General features: G+C 36.7%; 1 protein-coding gene across 2 annotated transcripts in view; it reads left to right on the top strand.

The window, feature by feature from the left end:
* mtgo (miles to go) overlaps positions 1–23366 on the top strand; it is a 180591-nt gene that overhangs the window by 60417 nt on the left and 96808 nt on the right. Inside the window, exon 1 of one of the 2 annotated variants that reach the window (XM_074169273.1) lies at positions 13185–13634. The exons of the other annotated variant lie outside the window; for it this stretch is intronic. Coding sequence (XP_074025374.1) covers positions 13469–13634 — 166 coding nt within the window. The 5' untranslated portion in view covers positions 13185–13468. Of the gene's footprint in view, positions 1–13184; positions 13635–23366 lie in introns of those variants that run through there. 2 annotated transcript variants of the gene reach the window in all.

Here is a 23366-nt window from a genome sequence, read left to right as displayed (position 1 = left end):
TAAATTGATTTTCTTCAATGGAATAATGTGTTGATTTGAAATGTATTTTACTGATTATTCAAATGAATGCATTCATTCGCTTTGGTCAAAACTTGATGTTTTTTCGCTCAAATTATATTGTTGAATATAATATAATAACAATAAGATATCTTTATAATTTTCATTACAATGAAATTAAATTCTAATCAGTGATATTAAAAAAAATAATTGGCCAAATTCAGTCTTTCTTCAGCTAGCGATGTTCTAAACAGTCTGTTCCTTCGTTAACCACAAAAAAAGCTGACAAATCATTCGAAGATACAGTACCTATTACTCGATGAAACTAGCCAAGATTATATAGAGTGGCAATATCAGTTCAAAAACATGCTCAGTGTTTTACTACACTCAATTTGGCCAATGGGTTCCCCCAAATCGAAATGTCCCAAAATTCTATCGAAAAAACCGCGTTCAATGTGGACCAGGGTCACTATTAATACCTGAGGATGCCGTTTGGTCTCAAAAATGCACCATCAAGCTTTCCAAGAGTAATGGATGAGGTTCTCAAAGACTTGCAAAATAAAATTTGCATGATCTACATGGATGACATTATCATATTCAGCACCGGACTTCAGGAGCACACTCAAAACCTCAAATTGTTTTTTTTTTTCAAATTGCGCGAAGCTCGATTGAAGATTCAATTAGATAAATCAGAATTCTTTCGAAAGGAAGTCGAATTTTTAGGACATGTGATCACACTTGAAGGTATCAAACCTAATTCCCTAAAAATCACGGCTATCAAAAATTTCCCAATTCCGAAGACGCAAAAGGATATAAAATCATTTTTGAGATTATTGGGTTATTATCGGAAATTCATTATGAACTTTACCAGACTCACGAAACCTGTTTCAGCATATCCTGACTTTGAAAAACCATTCGAATTGACCACAGACGCCTCAAATATCGCAATAGGCGCCGTATTATCTCAAAATGGCCACCCAATATGTTACGCCTTCCAGACACTAAACCTAGCAGAGATCAATTATTCGACAATCGAAAAAGAACTTCTTGCCATCGTCTGGAGCTGTAAATACTTTCGGCCCTACTTATTCGCAATATTTTTCTATCGCAAATTGATTCAGTGGCTCTTTTCTCAAAAGAACCCAACACTAGGACCACGGCTAAAAAACCCGGAAAATAGCTTTCACACAATGACATATTCAAAGACAGTCAGTTTGAGCAAAAATCTCATTTCTGAAGTACCTATTGACAATTGAAAATAAGAAATTTCTCAGTGATACTCTGAATTTTAATATTCTTAAGAACTTAAAGTAATTAGAAATAGAATCGGGTAACTTACAAATTTTATACCTGAATGCTCGCCTGAAAAAGTATGTGTTGAATCAAGGCATGTAGGTTAGTTCTAGTCGCTATGTTGAGTCAGCCAGCACAGCGCATGTATTATATTAGTCAGACGAGGACTCTGAAAGGTATCTCCAATGTTGCACATAGTAATTATTTTCTGTTGCTATATATAAGTTCCATTGAAACATAGCCTCATTGAATCAATCTCTTGACATGATTCTCGAAACGCAAACCACGGTCAATACACCTTTATATTCAGCTACACCAACTATAGCCAGGTTGATGTCCAACACTTCAATATTTACATCTCTATTCACACACTCTCTAGTATACTTATTTGGGACAAAGTGTCATTATATTGGATTTGGTAGAATTGATAATGAGACAATGATCAGTTGTAGCTCTCACAAATAAATCGAATTCACTATTTACCAGGAGACAAGCATCTCTGAAACATGAGGAAGAAAACTAATGAATTTTCGCGTCGTCCGCATAGAAGTGTATATTAGAATGCCGTGAGCTGATTATTGAGTGGAATGTATAGATGCTGAATAGTTAGGGACCTAATATAGAGCACTGAGGTACGCCAATTATTTCAATTGATATTATTTAGTTACAAATGGGTAGAGAGAAGTGAAAAACTATGTCAACAGGATCCCGTATTCTGTCTCCTCAACAGTGTTCTTGCTACCCACATTTACCCACCTGAATATTACCCATAATTGCTTCTGCAATCCGCCTCGTATAAGAACGTCCTTCTGCAGTCATTCAGATAACGATTACGGATTCTACCTGAATGTATGCAGTTACAAAACGCGTGACTGGATAATGAAGCTTCAGGATTTACAAAAAAATCGTGACGAAACATTCATGGCTTAGATTTTAAAAGACGAAGATTTCTTGAAATAATCACACAGGCAATTAGCGGACGTATCGGCTATTAGCGGAACGCGTATAAAGAGCTTATATTGAAAAATTGAGTAATGTACAGTACAGAGTGATGATACAAACTCGAAGTAAAATATGAGAAGTGAAAGCTTCGATTTGATATCGGTAGTGGAAGAGAAAGCAAAAAATCCTTCATTTACCTTGTTCCAGTTAAGGATAATTTTATGGTTACTTCAAGATTTCCGAAAAACACTGCAGACTCATGGATGTATGTTTTGTGAAAATCATTCCAGCCATCGTATTCCTTGGATTACTTAGTACAAATCTTTCATTTGCTATTTGTAATTTGGAAAGAAAAATCTTAATACCAAACGTTCCAAAGCAATCAATTTCAAAAATTAACTCAATACAAAGAGGTGTAGACTATGCAAAGAAGTTACTTCCAGACACAAACTGGAAGAAAAAGCCTTTCCAAAACAGCTATTTTCATAAAAACATTGAATTACACGAAAGAAAAATACTTTCAAAATAAATACTTTCATATGAACGCTGAATTATATGAAAAATATTTTTCAATTCCATTTGTATTCTAAACATTCATCATGGAATTGAATCAGATATCTTTCACAGGATTCCTACACTGTTGTCCATGAACTGTTTGCATTCTGTTATCCAGGACCTCACCATTCATACCTGCGCTTGAGGGCTTCGTTATTTATATTCAAAAATGAATCCAAAAATAAGCAATTTTCCCAATTGCTCTCACTGAAAGTTGAATTGTTATCATATATGACCCCCAAATCTTCAAAATTCAACAAATTTTTCAGCTGAATATAAAAACTTTCGGTCACCTTGGTGACCATATTAACCTTGGTGGTGCAGTGGTGCAAAAAATACATGTTACAGAGCTATATATTTCCAAATCATCAGCAAATAGACGATGCTTGGGTGAAAGTTGAAATGAGAGGTCATCAATGAAAATGAGGAACAAGAGCAGACTCAAGCTGAACCAGTGCGGGACACTTCAGATTCATATATAATTATGGAATGTAAATCAATCAAGATCTATAAACTCAGGTCTGAGACCCAGAATAACCAAGTGCTCTGAGTTTATCTAGAAAAGAATAATGTTAAATACTATCGAATGCTTTTTGAATGTTGTGATAAATGTGGCCAGAACGTCAAATATATCAGCCGTGCTGATTTGTTGTGGTGCTATTTCTGAATGATTGATAAATCATATAATATCTGTATCTGTAGAGTAGCTCCCGAAGAGTTGTCCTCCCAGGTCATCGTCCATCCTGTCTTTTCCAGGAAGGCGGACAGGCCTCTGGGAGACATCTCCTTCATATCAGCAGGTGGAGGCCAAGATTCGGATATTCGCATAGGACATGCCTGAGAGTTTTATCTTCCTGTTCACACATCCTGCATAGAGGTGTGTCGACCAGCCCCATATTATGGAGGCGTTTCCTTAGTTGTGGAGGCATTTCCTCAGTTGACAATGGCGTCAGAAATCCTACTGTTAAGCGAAGAAATATCATGGTGTCAGAAATCCTGGAGGTGTTTTTATTGAGTTGGAAGAAACTCCAAAATTTGTTTGGTTGACTCAAAATATCTCTTTCAGTTATCTGAATGTAAGCAGCCTAATCCCTGTTGATACATGCAAAAGTGAATCAATCTGAAAGAAAATATTTCAAAAAATGTTATTTTTATAAAACGATCAGCCTATTGCCATTTGCAAGATTCACAAATGTATCATTTATTGTTTCAGGTATGTACTTTTCCATTTCGAACATGTTCTGTGAATAAGAAAATCTTGGTAAGTACCTACCATATATGATTTATATTTGGCAATAAAATAGATTTCCACTATCTAAAGAACATGATAATTTCTACCGCAGTAGTAGACGAAACGACAAGCATAAAAATCCACAAACCACGCCGAGTACTGGTTACAGAGATGTGATCATCGCTGGAAGAAGTGTGTAGAGTTGGAGGGAGACTATGTTGAAAATAAAAAAAAAATGTGTCTTGTATTTTTTTTAGGTCAAAAATTTCTAGACCACTCTCGTATACCACAGTTAAACATTCTCGTGTGTTCGCGATCGCGAGTGTTTTTGCTTTTTTGTGACGTCACGTTTCACCATGAGCGTAACGATAGATTCCCCGTTTCCTTTAAATGTAAGCCACTTTTGCTTCAACAAGTGTATATTCTGAATTCAATTTTTTTAAATTTATGAGCTTTGCTACCCGTGGGTTTGGCTACTAATCGGGCGCGTCCCCAAGTGGTGGTTAGGGGAACGGCCAGGGGACTGGGGGCCCTGTCCGGGAAGCCAATGTGGCCTTACGGACTCCTGGTCAGTGGCAGAAATGAGTAGGTCGTTTGAACAACATGTCACCGTGGACCAGCCTACCCAAGCTAAGGTGTAAGGAATCGCCTCGACAGCTGAATGGCCGCAGGGTGATATACGGTCACGAACTGGGCAAAACCTCATTGTAATCAGCCTACCTCTGATGATGTGGAGCTCTGCTACTCGTGGGAACACACATGAATGAAACAAACACGAAAACAGAAACAACAAAAACAAAAACCTCATCTCAATTTGAGGCGGTGTCTGGGGATGAACAGAAATGTCCACCCCAATCTACCGCTTGGAATGAGGGTGGACATAGCAGATCACCTACCTCGTGATGTAATACAAAGTCCAAGGCGTAGGCGCATTCGCGGCTCCGATGCCAAAAAGAGAAAGAGAGCGGAAGAGGTAGGAGTGGTAGCAACTATAAGTGCGCCCTCCTCTTCCCCACTCCACCTCCAACAGTAAGGGCAATTCCTGCGGTGGGCGCCAAGAGCTTTACCTTAAATGAAGGCAAGGAACCGGCTGCTCCTGCAGTAAAGCTCCCTCACTTGTGCACCTCCACGGAGGGAACCCCAAGAAGGTTGAAGAAGCCGCGCACTCCGAAACCTTCGCGGAGGCCACCGTGAGACACCTCAAGGTTGTCAAAGAGAGTGTGTGTTTGACGAGTCTTGGCCTACACCTACCAATATAAAAGAGATGTCTCCTAGCGACCTGTCCACCTTCCTGGAAAGGACAGGATGGACGGTGACCTAGGAGGACAACTCCTCGGGAGGATGTACAATGGGTCACATGTGGCCTAAGTGCTGTGGGTCTACACTCACCCTCCCTACTCTACAAATACAGATATAGAGATGAGCTTTGCTGAAATGACGTATATCTGACAGCTTTGGAATATTGGTTTTTTGATTGTGAAAAATATATTTGAAAACAGTAAATTGCAATTTCTCTCCACTGGCGCAAACAAATGCAAACTCCCTCGTAACGCTTTTTCAGCGATTATTAATCCTGACGATTATAAAAACGAAATAATTCACACTGATTCATTGCCGGACATCGGGAATTTAGAAAAACGATCGTGTGGGTCGAAACGAGACTACTTACTCATCTCCTATATCAATAACCTCCTTATGTAACGTCGTAGAAACCAGGACTTGGAACTATCACATCTGCGGATGAATGAACTCAGCGATGTGTTCGCAAGAAAGTGTTGAAAGAATTATTTGCGTTATTAAAAATTCAGAACGTCATTGTTCGGTTCATCGGTTCGCAGGAAAATATAAGGCGTTATGTAAGTTCGTTGGGTAATGCTCGGTGATTAGTAGGCCATACGACGAAAAGAAAACAGACCTGCCGTGCGAATCTGAAAAAACCTGTCGATAAACAATAGCATGAGATACATATGACAGCGTGCATTTGTCAGGTATCGAATGATAATTAAGTACCTCAATGTTCCGTTTTGGGGCTCATCATCTGTTAGATTTCATACAAAGGGTTGTTTCCTACTACTTGAATGCTGTCTGGCTTGCCCAATTTTCCCAAGTGTTCGAAAAGCACTGCATCATCATGTGCACATCATGTTCCAACATTACAGCAATCCTGTTCCGTCTACTAGTTTGAATTGTTCTCTTGCTGGATGTACTTGGACCTGTCTGTATCTGTATCTGTAGAGTAGGGAGGGTGAGTGTAAGCCCACAGCACTTAGACCACATGTACATTGTACATTCTCCCGAGGAGTTTTTCTTCTATGTTATTGGCCATCATGTCCTTCCTAGGAAGGTGGACAGGTCATTGGGAGACATTTTCTTTATATCGGCAGATTAGGCCACGACTCGCCAAACATACACTCTCTTATTGACGATAACTTGGGGCACTCGCATAGAACATGCCTGATATTCTCATATTCCTGTTCTCACTTCCTGCATAGAGATATATCCACTAACTTCATATTAAGGAGATGTTTTCTTAGTTGACAGTAGCTAGTCAGAAATCCTACTGTTCAGCGTAGATTTTCCTGATCATCTCCAGATATTTCTTCGGCGCCAGCTTCCCAGAGTCGGCCTGGGTGATCCTGACAAGATTGCATCCTTTGATTCCATTCCATCTCTTTAGAGATTGGGCATGGGTATAACATTCTGCTAGTTTCGCAATTGTCGATGTCATCAGGCCGTAGGTGTCACTGGGTCCTACAATTCTCAGTCCAGCCGCTTTCTCAGCTAAAGGGTCGGCAATGCGGTTACCTTTACTCCTGTCGTGCCTTTCAACCCACCTCAAGATAATGTTATTATCTACCGAGGCTTTGCCTAAATCTTGGTGGCACTTTAGTGCTAGCCCTGAGGTAACACGTTTTACTTGGATCTAATTAGGATTGTTCATAGATTGCAAACCTCCTATGATCCAGTATATCACATTGGCATGTCTATGCCCTTTAATTGCATTTCCCGTAGCTAAGGTCTCCAGTGTATAACCCTATTTTGTTCAGGTGTCCTCTAAATGAACAGTGTTCAGTGTGTTGGCCTGTTATCATTCTGACTCAAACCCTGATTTGATGTAACAGTTTTTCAGTTTTTCTTGTATTTAAATAGCTTATAGACCGACTTCCCAATCCAAAACTGTGCAAATAATTATCTTCTGGTGTTAAAACGTTAGGTTCATAACTGAGGAAGTGGGCTTTGAAGCCGCAATATGTGTCTATTATGCCTTAATTGATCTTACATGTGTCATGCAATTTCTTTTTGGGTTGCTTGCAATGAATGTTCAATTAAAATCGTACAGATTGTACAAAGAAGACCATTAGGTAGTCCCTTTATAAAACTAGGAGCTAAGTGTGGTCAAGGATTATTTCAAATATATGTATATATGTATATATGTATATATGTATATATATATATATATATATATATATATATATATATATGTATATATATATATATATATATATATATATATATATATATATATATATATATATATATATATATATATATACATATATATGTAATTATAAATGTATATATACATTTTAGAGAATCCGCGCTTTATACATAACCACCGTAATCATTACAAAGAATTGTCATCATCTGACATTACTCAATCTTCCAAATATTGGCATGGAGCAAAGTGAAAAATTGTGTGGTGAAATTGGAGGATGATGTGTTGGATGTGTGAAGGATGAAGTTACAAAAAATATGGTGATAGTATTGGAAAATCTACGTATTTGACAGCTGCCAAATGTTTAACATTTGTCAGACCTAAAATGGAAATTAGCAATAGAAGAAATGACAAACCGTATGTTTAGTTTTCATTGTATCCAACCAGGTTTTTTTATTACAGTTTTCATGTAACTGCTTATGCGAAAGACTATGATATCGATAAATGTTTGTCGCTTGGCAAATTGTATCCTCATTAAACGATTTATTCATCAACAGTATCGATAAATGTTTGGCGTGTGACAAATTGTATACTCATAAAACGATGTATTCATGATGTGTTGCCACATTATTCGTCAACAGTGAATCTTCTTGTGAGAATGTCTTAAGGATGCATCTTTCAAGCCGCTTGTTTTCCATACAGAACATAATTGTTCTGTTTTTGTCGGGTGAATGTGAATAATTTTATCAACAACAATATTATATAGATTCATTCTTCATGTATTTAGTCTATTTGAGACCTTGATAGCAAACACAAATTTTCAATTGGAATGTGATTTGCATTATCAACCGCATTATATATAAATTATTTTCATTTTTTCGTGAAATATGATTGGTGCAACATATTTTCGGAATTGAATAAGTAAAAACTCTCAAAGAGTGATCCCATAACCCTGTTTGATCTCCGGTTTTTACAAAATGTCATAAATTTGACAGTTAATTATTAATGATTTTGAAATCAACCCACCGTTAATAAATATAATCGAATAACTCATTTTGGGACTGGGTTTGGAATAGAAACAGTGTTTATTTGCGACATTGCAGTCTTCAGTGCTGGCACTTGTAGTAGTATTTGTATACCCAAAGGTCGACAAACACCATGAATCCACTTTTCTATTCTTCTTTCTATGGGCTACATTTTTATTCAGAATGCTTTTTTCGATACAGTTTTTGATTTAGTGTAGTGTAGGGGACGGAAAACTAACACTTTCACTCGCGAATAAGTTGAAAAGTATTAATTTTCAGAGGAAACCTAATAGGAAAGTTGATCAAAATTAGTCATAATTTCTATTCCCGGACTTATTTTTAACCGAACAATGTTCACCCCCAAGAAGGACATCTACCCTTATTTGAAAAAACTACCCCAGTGTATTGCAAACTTTGAACTATGGGTTGCATAGATGTTAAATCAGAATTTGTGTGCAAATCTTTGCTGTTTGGCAAAATTACACAGTATCTCCCTATTTTGCCTTCATTGATCGGACTATAATAGCGCCCGCCGTTCGCCAATATCGATATGGAAAGAATGTGAAATTGTAAAATAACCGCGTTCGAAGGAACATCACTTGTGCGAACTGTAAATAGTGATGTGCCGTCTAAATTTAACTGAAGAGTTAACTCGCAGCGTTGCCACATCGCAACATAAATAATCTAAACTATGATTAGGGAAGTGTAAACACTACGCATCAGTTTCATCTGAAATTCATTGAACTAATTCTCAGAAGTTCCAATCGGTGTATCAATTATCATTCGAAATACATTAATTGAACTGAACCGAACTAAAACTTGAAAGTGATCCATACATTCCAAATGAAAATATACTTTATTCGGAAGAAAACTCCTGAAAATTTTACACAAATGTGAAAAATGACAAATAAATGTCTTTCTAAATACTAGGAGTCGCACGTTATAAGGCAAGACCTCGTTAATCCTTATCTTGCACAAGGTTAGACTTCTGAGGGTTGTTAACGGAAAAAAATGAGTTTTTCCCAACCTAGGATGTAGTCTGGATTTTGAGAATTAAGTTGTTGAGGATTAAGTTGTGAGATAAGTTGTTAAGATACACAGTTGCCAATTCTTTATTTTTCAAATGTATCGAGTGAGGAATATTGGAATTGACTAGCTTCATAACAACTACATTCATTGAAGTTGCATGAAATTAATGATAATAATGATGGTTAAGTTCAAAATATATATTACAACATTGGATCACAATACGACAAAATCCAAGTAAACATAAATGTTCTTACTGAAAAAGTGCATAATTTGCGGAGTATTCATAGATTTGATAAGATGATCATTTATGAAAAACATTAATATTTTCCTATCTTTATGCTAATGTACACATAAATTGCATTGTTTGTCGAGATAGTTGGAATTTGATGATCAAATGGAATTTTTCCGGATGTGCATATCTAATGAAGTATAAAGTTTTTGAAAAGTAATAGGCTATCTTCGCAAATATTGTTAATGTTATCTCCGAAATTGGACACGAAGATATTCCGTTCCGTAAGTTTTTGATTTCAGTTGAAGACCTGATAATAAAGAACATTGAAGTTGAGTGTCATTCCCCTGTCTCATTCAATAATGAATTATAAGTTAAGTCAATCATAAAAGTCTGAAATTTCAAAACATCCATAATGTATACGATTAAAAAGCAAAAACTTCAAAAGAAATTTCGCATGTTGATCATTCACTAAGTGATCCTGCTCGAAAACAATATTGATATCAAAACAATCATCCTTGCTGATAAAAACATCATCATTTAACAAAGACAGTTTGACTTCAGAGAGAGGTGTTCAACACAACAACAAAAATATATGAAGCAAAATACGTTAGAATAATAGCAGAAAAAACGGTCCTTTTTGGCCAAGAAAAAAGTGCTTTTCCTCCAAGGAAACGCACCGGCTCACACCTCCGCCGTCGCCACGGACAAATTGGGCGAATTAGGTTTCAAACAGTTGTCCCATCCACCGTATTCTCCAGATTTGGCCCTATGTGATTCTTTTTTCCAGGCAGAAATTTGAATAAAATGGGGTGAATATTACTGGAGTTTTTTCCCAACACCAAATCGTTATTTTAAATACCTCGACACGTGTTTCGATCACCAAATGATCATCTTCAAAGAGGAAGATTAATCAGTTTGATTTTCCTCTTTGAAGATGATCACTTGGTGATCGAAACTAGTGTCGAGGTGTTAAAAATAACGATTTGGTGTTGGGAAAAAACTCCAGTAATATTCATTACTATACCAAAGGTTCCAAACAGTGCATCATAAGTAAAATGAGGTGGTTATCGTCAGGTTGAAGAAGTTGGAGCATCGCTGGGTCGAGAGTATTGAGTTGAAAGGAGACTATATTGAGAAACAAATTGCCATATTTTCAAAATTCTCGTTTTTCTTTCGTAAGCTAGATATTCATCGGACCACTCTCGTATTTGCAATGATAGTTTATCGATTTTTCTGTAAACATTTCATTTCTTAAGTAGGCACACACGGCATAATCCTATCCAATTATCTAATACCAACTATCTCAACAAACAATGAAATTTATGTGTATATTAGCATAAGGATAGGAAAAATGTGAATGATATACTACATAATGTTTTTCATAAATAATTATCGCATTAAATTTGTCTATAAATAGATTTCCTTGAATTTTCATTCATTTATCATGATGTATTGTGCCTTTTTGCAATGCGATTTTCTTCTGTACAATGTTTTGAGGGACATTTACGTCATGTCTTCTGATTGTATGAGTGAAAAAACTGCCATTGCGAATCCCAGCAACATACTCTTATACATTTGTTTGAAGGTGATTGACAATGTTTCATGATGAATTTCACTAGTTCCAATTTATATAGTAGACTTCCATTGTCTACTATATAAAATGATTTGGAAACCCTGAAACAACTAAAAAAGAAGAATTGAAAATGAATAGCTGAAAATAACAATTATATTAAACAAAATAAATCTGAAATGAAATAATAGTGAAGTAAAATACAAGTAAAAATAGAACAATTGAATGAATAAAAATAAAGAAATGAAAAAGAAAATAAAAATAAAAAGTGGAGAGATTCCAAGTCACGTTTGTTCACGACGTTTCGATTGTTAGTATCTACAATCGTCTTCGGGTGATGACTGGACTCCGATTCCTCCGAGAGATGACTATTTATAGGTCGTTCGAGTACTTTCACTCATCCCCGCTTTCCATTTTCCGCTTCACTGGTTCCGTGGGAGATGACCGTTTTGGCGGGGATTGGCCATTTTTCGCTGGATGATGAGTTTCCATATGTTGCGTATTTCTACGCTGGCTTGGCTAAATACGTTGTTGGACAACATGTATGCGGCTTCCTTGAATTTTCTCCTAAGCCAATGTTCCATCTCTGTGCAAGATCTCAGCTTGGGACCACTCGATGTTGTGTTGATGGGTCCAAACATGGTCTGCTATTCCTAATTTGCTGGTTTCCGCTCGCTGTGTGTGTTTCTTGTGCTCGGCAATGCGAACATTCAATGGCCTCTTAGTTTCACCAATATAGGATTTTCCGCACTCACAGGGTATCCGGTAAATGCAATTCTTGGAATCGCAGTCCGCGTTTGGTGGCCTGGTTTTCGTGAGGCACGGATAGTGTAACCGGATGTGAAGCAGATTCTGATGTTGTACTTGGAACCAATTCTTCTTATCCTCTCCGATAATCCTCTGATGTAGGGAAGTGCAAGCACTGGTGGTGACGGCTTCTCTTCCTTGCGAGGCTCCTGCTGTCTTCTAGCCAAAGTCCTTTCTACTTCAAAGTGAGTCTCTATTTGGAGTGAAATCATTTTCATATCAAATCGTCATTTAATCACTGAAAAATGACAGTTGTGTATAGATACGACTTTTGTGAAAAAAAACTGTCACACTCATGTTACTGCACTTTTTTACTGATTCACATGTTGAATTAATTGTTTCAACCCGAAAAAGACGAAACATCGCCGCAGTAGATTTTGCATCGCTCACGAAAACTTGGCCTTTCGTAAATGGCAACTTGGCGAATTTTGCGTCGTGACTTGGCCTGAATTCGATGATTTGGACACAAACGACATGTGGTTTCAACAGGATGGCGCTACATGCCACACAGCTTATGCCACTTTGGAGCGATTCAAGGGCATGGTCATCTCACGTATAGGTGTTGTTAGCTAACCACCAAGATCGTACGATTAGACCCTTTTAGACTTTTTCTGTCTCGTTTTCTTGAGTCGCAGGTGTATCCGAATAAGTCACAAACTACAGCGGTCCTCAAAGCCAACATAACCCATGCCGTCGGTCAAATTCAGTATGATTTGTGCGCCAGATTTATGGAAAAGTGGACGTTGGACCCAGCGACATTTGAATAATGTTTTATTCCACACGTAATGGCATCTTTCAATTTCGATGTTATCTGACAAACACTTTATTTTATTCAAATTCAAAGATAGAAACCGCTTAACAAGAGACACCACCGATCCATCGATCAGCAAACAAAATACCCTTGAGACCTTTTATCGTCTCGATTGTAAGCCCCAAGAAGGTTCTTTCACCTGCCCGCCGTTTCCCTAAATATCCGCCAAATACGCCAGCGCGGCAACGCCGCAATCGCTCTCCTCCGCGCTCCTCGTAGAGAAAACTCCCGACGACGACAAGACTCTAATTGCCGTTCGGTTCAGTCATAGCAGCGATCGCCATAACGCGAGTGCGTCCTTGCCACTCTCTCTCTCTCTCTTCCACCATCTTCGAACCAGAACCAGACCGAGCCGACAAAGCAGAATAATTCCTTTCACATCGAGGAGTGCCCTGCCTGCCCCACGTTGCCGCCGCGAGTGTCTGTCCCGTTGTGTCGTCGGATCGGGAGTGTTTACAGTGCGTTCCAAAAATCAAAAAAGTGTCTCGACGTGGCTATTACCGCGAAAGACGTGGAGTTTTGCGACCACGAGGTGTTGTTATGGTGGCCAGCCAAGGCGTCGAACCCCAACAGAATGCAGACATGTACTGCAGTCCCGTACATTCCCCATATGGTGATTATTACCCGGAGAATCATTACTACATGCACGCTGGAGGACACCCAGACATGTGTCCTGCCCACGTGTGTGCCATGCAGGGAGAATTCGGTAAGAGGGGTTGATTTTGACGGAACGAATTCGTTATCAACCGATTTTTTGACATTCTGGCCCGCCCCTCTCAATGGAGTTAGCGTGGCGAAGCTTTTGTTATGGACATTAAGATAATAGGGGTTCTCGGAAATGTAAAATTATAGTCAATACCCACCAACAATCGGTCAGTAATTTGTGTCAACAAATACCAAATATTCCGTCAGTATTACCCCTACTTGGTAATAGTTATAGAATGGTATAGAATGTTATAGAACGTTAAAGAATGGTAGAATATATCTCAGAACGTGAATAACTCCAGATTGGTGGAAAAACTTCCCTTGAACTATCTCAGCAGAAGTATCAGCCCCGACATTAACAGATTTGAAGAACAGCGATTTTTCAACAAAAACGGCAGTGGTAGAATTGCAAAAGAGTATTTCGACGAGAGAAATACCGACATTTAAATAATCTAATAACCAGTATATCCATGTTTTATTCTTGGGAAAGGAAGGTTTTGCATTTCTACTTCTCTATCATTCAAATTTTTCAAAGACAACTCAAAAATAAAATGACAAACCGAATTTTCATCAAAGATGAAGGAAATTACATAATGTGGCCATAGAAATGATTATAGTGACCTCAGGAAAGAATGGTGAAAGAGTTTTACATTGTGAATACAAAAAATTATAGCGAACTAATGACAGAAAATTCTTTTTGGGATGGTTCCACATGTCTATTCAATTGGATACTCCAACAATGAAGTGACAAATGAACATATTGAAATGTTAATAAAAAAGAGACGAAAACCTATCTTACAAAGATATTTTATTAAGGTGATTTATAATGTTAAACGCCGATAATGTGTATATCATCTTTTGAAATGAAACATATCTGCATATTTTCCGACGATAAATGAATATCTCAAAATATTTATTATGAAAATTAGGACCTCAGCAGGAAATGGCGAAATCATTTTATAACGGTAACATGATTAATGTAGAAATTTCGAAAAGATAGTCACAACCCCGTAAATAACTGTCAAATAGTCCTTTGTTAGTCGTCATTTCTATATATTCATCTGAAGGATATTACAATAATGAAATATTGACCGAGAATATGTCAGACACACAAAATACAGCAAGCTGTCATTGAAAAAAACAGTATAAATTCAATTTTTGGGAGACATCCTGTCATGTGTATTGCTCTTATGTACGGCATACAGGGGGAATCAAGCACCAGAGGTTGATTATGCTGAAGACCGAGACAAATTTCTCTTCGACATATTTTTTGACCGACCCTTATCGATGGAATAGTCGTGTCGAGGCTATTGCTTTTCTAATGACCATTATCATAATCATTATGACGGTATTATGGTTTCCAGAAATGTAAAATGAGAATCAATACAAACTAACGAATATACAAAAGGCCGGTAATCTGTGTCAACATAGACCAGATTGCCCATTAACAGTGTACTTTTTGATACTAAATAACAGATTAGCTTCAAAATAGAACTGTAATGAAAATCACACACCGTGAATAGTACCTCATTCTTAGGGGGTTGAACAAATTTCATATTATAAGTAATAAAGGAATACAATAATACAAACGGCTTCAGGATGATATTCATAGTTCTCTTAAAAAACCGTTCAACAGCAGTATCATATTTCTTTCTAAGAGGCTATTTCAACAGTGAAATGATAAACGAAAATTTTTCTACCACAACAAAAAAATTCGTCAAAGTGTGTATCATGAAAGTAAATACACCTAACTTGGCGAAGAACAAAAATCCGTGTAATCTCATTTTAGGAAAAGACACTCACATATTCACAGATTTCGGAATATCATAACGTGAATCTTGTCAAATAACCTCAAACATCAAACCAAATCCTCCAAAAAAACGTACAAGTTTAATTTTTTCCACGAAATAAACATTTCACAAGTAAAATGTCAAACCAACTGATTGTGAAAATATACAGAAATCTACATGATTCGCAAATTTATTTGCATGGATTCTTCGACTGAAAAATCCTGAACCAGCATAGTTTAGAATAAACACTACACGAGTTCCTCGATGTTGAGCTCTCGATCCACTTCGCCGACTGATCTACTGCTCATCCATTATTCACCAGCACAGCTAGATTTGCCAAGCTGTAAGAGATTACAAACTGAGATATTATGGAATGGTGAATCGGTTTGAACACATCATTCTTCAGTGAATATAACGATAAACTGGCACAACATTTTTTAAGAATGGTGAAGGAACCGTAGAAAATAAAATTGTGAGGAGGTTATAACTTGACCCAAGAAGAAAAGTTGAGCTGTTCCAAAATATGTTTAACTTTATTCAATAATCAGAAAAATTTTATCAATGAAACAACAAGTCAATATCTTTTAGAACAGTGAAAGATCTTCAGACTTGCATATTACCATGATAAAGAGAAACTTAAGAGGAAAGACATGTTCCTGCAACAATTAATATTTAAGAAACGCTAGTCTAATATATATCTGGCATACAAAAAATTACAGAAGAGTTTTATGAATAATGAAGCTTGAGCATCAAATTAACGAAAAGTGATATGGCTGCTTGAGTGGTAAATGTGAAAAATTACATTATTGAATTACACTTTTCTCGAAATCCTACATCTCCTACAGAAATGGTAGACCAATAATGATTTTCTCATCGATAATGTCAAATTATATCGAGATCGCGATCAACTATGTTTATTTTATTGTTTCAACCGGAGGTATGGCAGGAACTAGAACAATTAACATTATTACCAGAATAATTTTTTCTCAACTTTGACACATTGATTAAACTCAAAGTTAATTTCTTCGAAAAATAAGCTAAGTTCTCTGAAAATTATACCGAAATCAAACTAATCACTGAGGAATTACAAGTGATTTGCGAAAAATCTCCAGGTACGGAAGTGAGTGCATTGACAACATCATTTTCAAACAATAAGTGCATGGTCACGTCCATTTTCAACACCCCGTAAAACGCGAAAGATTTTATCGGCGCATGTTGCTTCAAAATCATTTCTTTGAATCCTGCGAAGCAGGAAGGTTTTTCACACATCGTTCACCTTCATGTCATATATTTATTGCTGCATAACTATTGTTCCATACAATCATTTTCATCAAGTATGACTGTCGAATCCGGCTTTTACTGTACAAATTATTCTGTTTGATTACATTCCCATTGTGATAGTTTGCTCATTATCACTCACAAAGTAGGTAGCAATACCAGTTCTTCAGAATTAAAACTGGAATGTTTCTCTAGAAACTTGAAAGAAGTTTGATGAAGGTTTCAATACAAATGAGAAGTGAGTGGTATCTCTCATCGTTAATACTTCACCCAGGGTGATCCTGGCAAGATTACATCCTTTGATTTCATCCCATCTCTTTAGGGATTGAGCATGGATGTGATGTTTGGCTGGTTCCGCAATTGTCGAAGTCATCAGGACGTAGGTGCCACTGGGTCTTGAACTTCTCAGTCCAGCCACTTCCTTGGCTAAATAGTCGGCAATGCGATTACCTTTACACCTGTCACACCCTTCAACCCACCTCAGGCTAATGTTATTATCTACCACGGCTTTGGCTAAATCTTGGTGGCACTCTAGTACTAGCTCTGAGGTAACATGATGTTTGTTCAAGAATAATTGGGCTTGCCTGCTATCAGTGCAGATTGTTATGTTTTTGCCAGAAATTCCTTTCCTGGTTATTTCTTTTGTGGCGATTGGGATACCAGCCAGTTCTGTTTGGACCAAGCTGGTATTTTTTCCCATTCCCCACTTATTCCTTAGGCTTAGTGATCTGGGGTACACTCCACATCCTGAGCCTTCTTTGGTTTTTGAGCTGTCTGTATATATGCGTATTGCATTTGTAGCATCTGACTCTGTGTTCTGTTTTACTTGTATTCTGTAGGGTTTATTATACACAAGCCTGGGTTCAATTGCATCACTGGTTGCCTGCAGCAGAGGTTGCGCAGTTAGCGCTTCTCTCCATAGGCTCAGCCTCAATTGACCCATTTCTACTTCGAGGTTCACACCAGCCGTGCACAATCATAACATGGCCATTAACGCAACCTCCTTAACGTACAGGTCCAGAGGGGTCATACCAGTAATCAATTCCACTGCCGCGGTTGGTGTTGTTCTCATGGCTTCTGTGTAGTTTAAACAAGCCAGTCGCTGTATTTCATACAATTTTTGGATGGCTGTTGCTTGTAGAACTTTCGGTTCTCATGCAATGACTCCGTACGATAACATCGGTCTTATTATTGCAATTCAGATCCAGGTAACCACACGGGGTGAAATACCCCATGCGTGTCCCACTGTCCTACGACATTGCTCATACGCCACGTATGCTTTTTTGCTCTACTCTGTAGGTGAGAGTTCCATGTTAGCTTCCTGTCGAAGATGGTATCAAGGTATTTCACCTCTTCAGACAAGTTTAGTTTGCTTTTGAAGCCTGATAAGCTTCTTTTCCTGGTGAAAAAGACCATCTCAGTCTTCTTGTTGAGGTGAATAATCAGGGTATACAGCTACAAACCCTACTTGAAAAGCATTACCGCCGAGGTCATGCAAAACTGTACAACTCAGTCCGAACAATGTCTACTGAAAAATCATCATATTTCTAACACTTCCAAACGGAAATCATCCTGTCTAAATTAAAAGACCGCCGATAGAGCTGCTGCTCCAGATATTCCGAGTTAAATATAGACTTTTACGTACACGAATAAGTCGTCGGTTTTGTTTTGTTATTTTCGGAAGAGCGGCTGTATTTTGATTAGCGAAACAGATGGATTATTTACAAGTCAGTTCATTCTGTATATATTCAAGGGATCCCACATAAACTATAGGGATTTGTTTCACTATTTTTTGCCTCGTGGAATTCCATGTCATCATAACTGGGATGCAGGCCAAGCCGTCAAATTGAGTGCGACTGATTTTAGTTTGTGTACGATATTGTACGATAGGTATAACTTTGATGATAATTTTGTACTAACATGAAATGGTTAACAAAATGAATTCTACTGTGAAAATAATTGTTGTTCCTTTCATTACTATGATAGCTACGGACTCGACGTTTACTCAAATAAATTAAAAGGTTGTGAAATTTGTGACCAGAGAATTTGGGCAGTGAAACTATCAGTCAAGGAATTGAATGAGGAACTTATTTATATATATATATATATATATATATATATATATATATATATATATATATATATATATATATATATATATATATATATATATATATATATATATATATATATATATATATATATATATATATATATATATATATATATATATATATATATATATATATATATATATATATATAGAGATTGACATCTGACCTCTTTTGTTCCAAAGTCAGTCTTTAGGTGCTTTGTTTTGAATCTTTCTATCAATTCCATGTCTTCCTGAAGTGTTACCGTCATTAGTTTTGCCATACTCAACCTTAGGATTATCCACGAGTAATCCCAACTTGTCTTTAAAATCTTTTTGAATTTGTTTCGTTGCATTTTGTCAGTTACGCGACTCTTGTAGACTTCACCATGTAGTAAAACCTCACCATTCAGCCATTCGTGGTCTTTTTCTAAGAAACGACTTTCTGTATTATTACAAGCAAGGCATTTACTTTTATATAGGTACCACTTGAAAAGTCTAAACGAATTTTTGAATTTCATCACTTGTTTCCGGGGGCACTAAGTTATTTCAACCAATTTTTCTTCCAAATCCTGGAGCTTTCTGTCAAGCAGTCGCTGTGGACTTGCTCTATCAAGCTCGTGTAGTTTTTTCTTGTCATAGATATAACAGAAGGTCCACAATCTGTAACAATTGATAAAATATCACTTGAAACTATAATTTTGCGTAAATTTCAACAGAAAAATTCTATGAAATGAAGTGTCATATAACGTAAGTATTATTTTGCTGCAATTAGTTGCACATGTTTGAAATATCCACGATTGCTGCAGAATAACGAAAAATACACTTTATATTCGAAAATGAAGCCTATTAAATGAAACGTATGTATTTTAAAATGTAGTACATACCTTGACCAACAATATTTATAGCAATTTTTTTCACGAATATAACACAAATTATAAATTGATAAATAAGCAAACAAATTGGATTTAAGGGGTTATTTAAAACAAACAGATGCGTGTGATCAAACGCTAAGTTTCAACTGCTCTCATGTCACAAAAGATGAACATACACAGGTAACGATGGACACAAAGGATGATCATTTATCTACCTATTTTAATATCCATTATTACCTGTAACAATTGAAGTTGACAAATTTCATTTATGGCCAGGTTTTAGGTGATTTTACCGCTCTCTGCGACTGTTACATAACAACTGGGCATCTAAAATGACTGAAACTTTTGTGAGTAACTATCAACAGATGAACAACGGAATTCACTAGCTTTTATTTACCAGTGCTGCTATCTTCATGTCGAGTTCGGGAACTTTTCAGACCACCCCTTGTATTTATTCGGTTCTCCAGAATAAAAGCATACTTCGACTGGATCTATTAACCAATATTGACACCAAACGCATTAGGGGCGAAACAAACCTTTATCAACTATAATGGAACGGGCGAACGCCACCAAAAGTCTCGCCACACTTGGATCAGATAAATAAAACTGCCGCATTTACCCAAAAAAATCGACCATTACCATGGAGTTCGCTCCTTGACCCTGAGTTTCGACCAGATAATCACTTCCGTTCGTGACCTCAAATTTGGTCAACTACACTAGACGAAGCCGTTCATATTTGGCATAATTGGAGAACGAAATGTGCCTGTGTTAACGGTCGGTTGGGTATTGTGAAAGACGCATTGTTGACACAACCGAAAAACCATATTTAAAATCACTTGTTATGGCTAGCTCGACAGACCTCGTACATTCTTTGGCTCGGACGGTACATTGGCGTTACCGAGACTCTTTGCACGAGGGTTTTGGGAGCTTTCATTAATACCAATACAATAAAATGACAAGCAGAACAGTTTCCATCTGAATTGTATCCAAGGATGAAGCAGCGGGATTATTTTAGAGATTGTGGACAGAAATCACACAGAACAGACAGACAGAGACAGTTGCCTAATGATACTTTCGAAAATGAAAGTTATAGATCTGCTCAAAACATCAAAATAAAATAGGCACTTCGGAAAAAACTCATTGATTTTCTGAAGATTCAACTTAAAACACTTATTTTGGACAAGAAAATCTTCTGAAAATCAATTAGTTTTGATGTTTTGTGATTTGATATTATTGAATATTAAGTTTTTGTTACAATACTGTATAATTTTGAGTTATTTTCGGTGATAACAAATAATAAAAATAACTTTGCACCAAAAACTTTGAAAATTAATATACTTTTAAAAAAAAATTGACCGTGGTTAACACGACAGTTGTGTAAGTTGTAATATTATGAAAAATTTGTTTCTCGTAGTCCCCATTCAAAAAAATGGGTGAAAAAATAAAACTTCACTTAGATAGCCATGACTTCAAATCTGGATGTATTCTTCAATGCTCAACAACTTTTCTAAATAACAATTCCCGAGATTTTTCAAAATAAGAGTACTTTACTCCTGTCACAAAATCAAATATTTCAAGGCTCCTCGTATATTACGTGTGTTGTACTGTATTTTGTTGGTGCATGTTCAGTTTCAGGGGATGCACAAACTTTTATCACAAATAACTTTTGTCGAAAAACCCTTAATAAATAAGTTTCCCATATGGTGCATACTTTGGGGATGACACTGTATATGTATAAATTTCGTGGAGACGACATTATTTTCATTCTGATTCTGATTTCCTACACTCTGAGCTATGGACTATTTCTCAAATATATTTATATATAATCAAGCACCCTTCTACCATACATGTAGGATGAGTTAAATCAAACACAAACTACACTTTTCTCAACTATTATTTTCACAAAATAATTTCCATTCTTTTCTGCTTCACTTCTGCCCATATTTCTCCTCGATTTTTCCAGTATTTGCCCTATTGTCTTATCCCATGTTTTCCTTGGTCCCCCATTTTTCTTATTCTGTTGAATCTCGCTTTTCTAGTTAGTCTTGCCTCTTACATTCCATGCATATAGTTGTCGTTTCTCTACAAATTCTAGTATCGGCTATACTTCTAGTTCTTCTCTTATGTCCACATTTCTTATTCTATCGATTTTTGTAATTCTTTTCACTCGTCTAAGGTATTTCATTTCAATCTGATCTTTGAGTATCCATGGTTCACAGCCATGTGATAACACTGGTCGGTATATGGATTTGAATACTTTCAGTTCAGATTTGCGTGTTATCTCTTTTCTTAATAGATGGCGTGATAAAGTTTCGAAGTTTTCTCGATTCTGTTGTTAATATCTGCATCTTGTGTTCCCTTCTCATCTGATATAACTTCAAGATATTTGTACCATGTTACTTGTTCTATTTTTATTCCTTCCATTTCTATTCGCATCTCTTTTCAATTTTTGCCTATCCTGACCTGTGTTTTGTTTTTATTCATCGTCATTCCATAATCCTTCAATACTTCATTTCATGTATCCACATTTTTTTGTAATTTTTCTTCACAATCTGCTATGATCACTTTATCGTCTGCAAATGCTCCTTCAGAGATTCCCACTCTCTGCATCCCAGATTGACCAAATTAAACAATATCGGAATGGAACCGAATGAAACTGACTAAGTATGACGCCATGAATAAATTGATCCCTCTTGGCTTGATTAATCCCAAGAGAAATGGACCTTCTTCGCTACTGTCAATTAACAGACAATCTCTGACATTCCAACAGCGTCAATTAGTTATTTATTTCAACAGCTGCTGTAGCTTCTATCGTGATTGAATGACGGGAATTAGTCGAGATTATTTCGCCAACTAAACATACACAGGATCTGATACGTACAAAATAGAAATGTGCCCCTTCCGAACCCTAAAGTTACTAATGACAATACTTTTCCATCTAAAATAACTGTAACAGTCTGTAACAGGGTTAGGAAATCTCATTTCTGGTAAACGTTATTCTGGTCCAGGAGCAAAGACACCATGTCAAGCAAACGAAAAATAAGGTTAACAATGCTAATTTAACAAAAAACTTTGTTGAAATACAAAATGCCACTCGAACAATTCATTCCTTTAGTTCTGCCCCATCATCTTGCATTAATTATCTCCTCTGATAGAACTATTTCTTCTTTTTCTTTTTCTTTGGAGTTTCTCAAACCCTTGCATTTCCATTCAACTAAACCATCTACCCTTTATGACGGTTGCGATAATAACTATATTTTCCAATATATCACTCAAAGAAGTAATTAAATACTAAATGTCATTCAAGGTCCTTTGCGCCAAATACTAATTAATGCAGATTTATAATTCGATGATCCTTTGAGAGAAAAAGGTGATGATCACTTATTTTTGTAAAAGTAAACTACCTTGAGTTTTACGGCCTCTACTTCATCATCATCGACGGAGACGATAAAACACTCAAGACGGTCCAGAAATAAACGAGATTAACATAAAACGAGTTATATTAGGTAGAAGTGAACGCAAGTTGAGTTCTTGGTATTTGCAGACGAATCTTTCGAGAGAGAAAAGATTATTTATAGGGTGTCTGAACTTGAACTGGATAACTCTTCATGTCGAAGACAAAGAAAGGGTTTGGCCATTTCAGAAATCAAAGAAATTATATCGGAACTTTTGCTATCTAGTAAGTTTATGAACTATCC

This window comes from Leptinotarsa decemlineata, unplaced genomic scaffold (genome assembly GCF_025532065.1).
Source record: "Leptinotarsa decemlineata unplaced genomic scaffold, Ldec_3_MD MMD2_P_RNA_scaffold_5, whole genome shotgun sequence".
NCBI lineage: Eukaryota > Metazoa > Arthropoda > Insecta > Coleoptera > Chrysomelidae > Leptinotarsa > Leptinotarsa decemlineata.
This window is presented reverse-complemented; position numbering and strand designations above follow the sequence as displayed.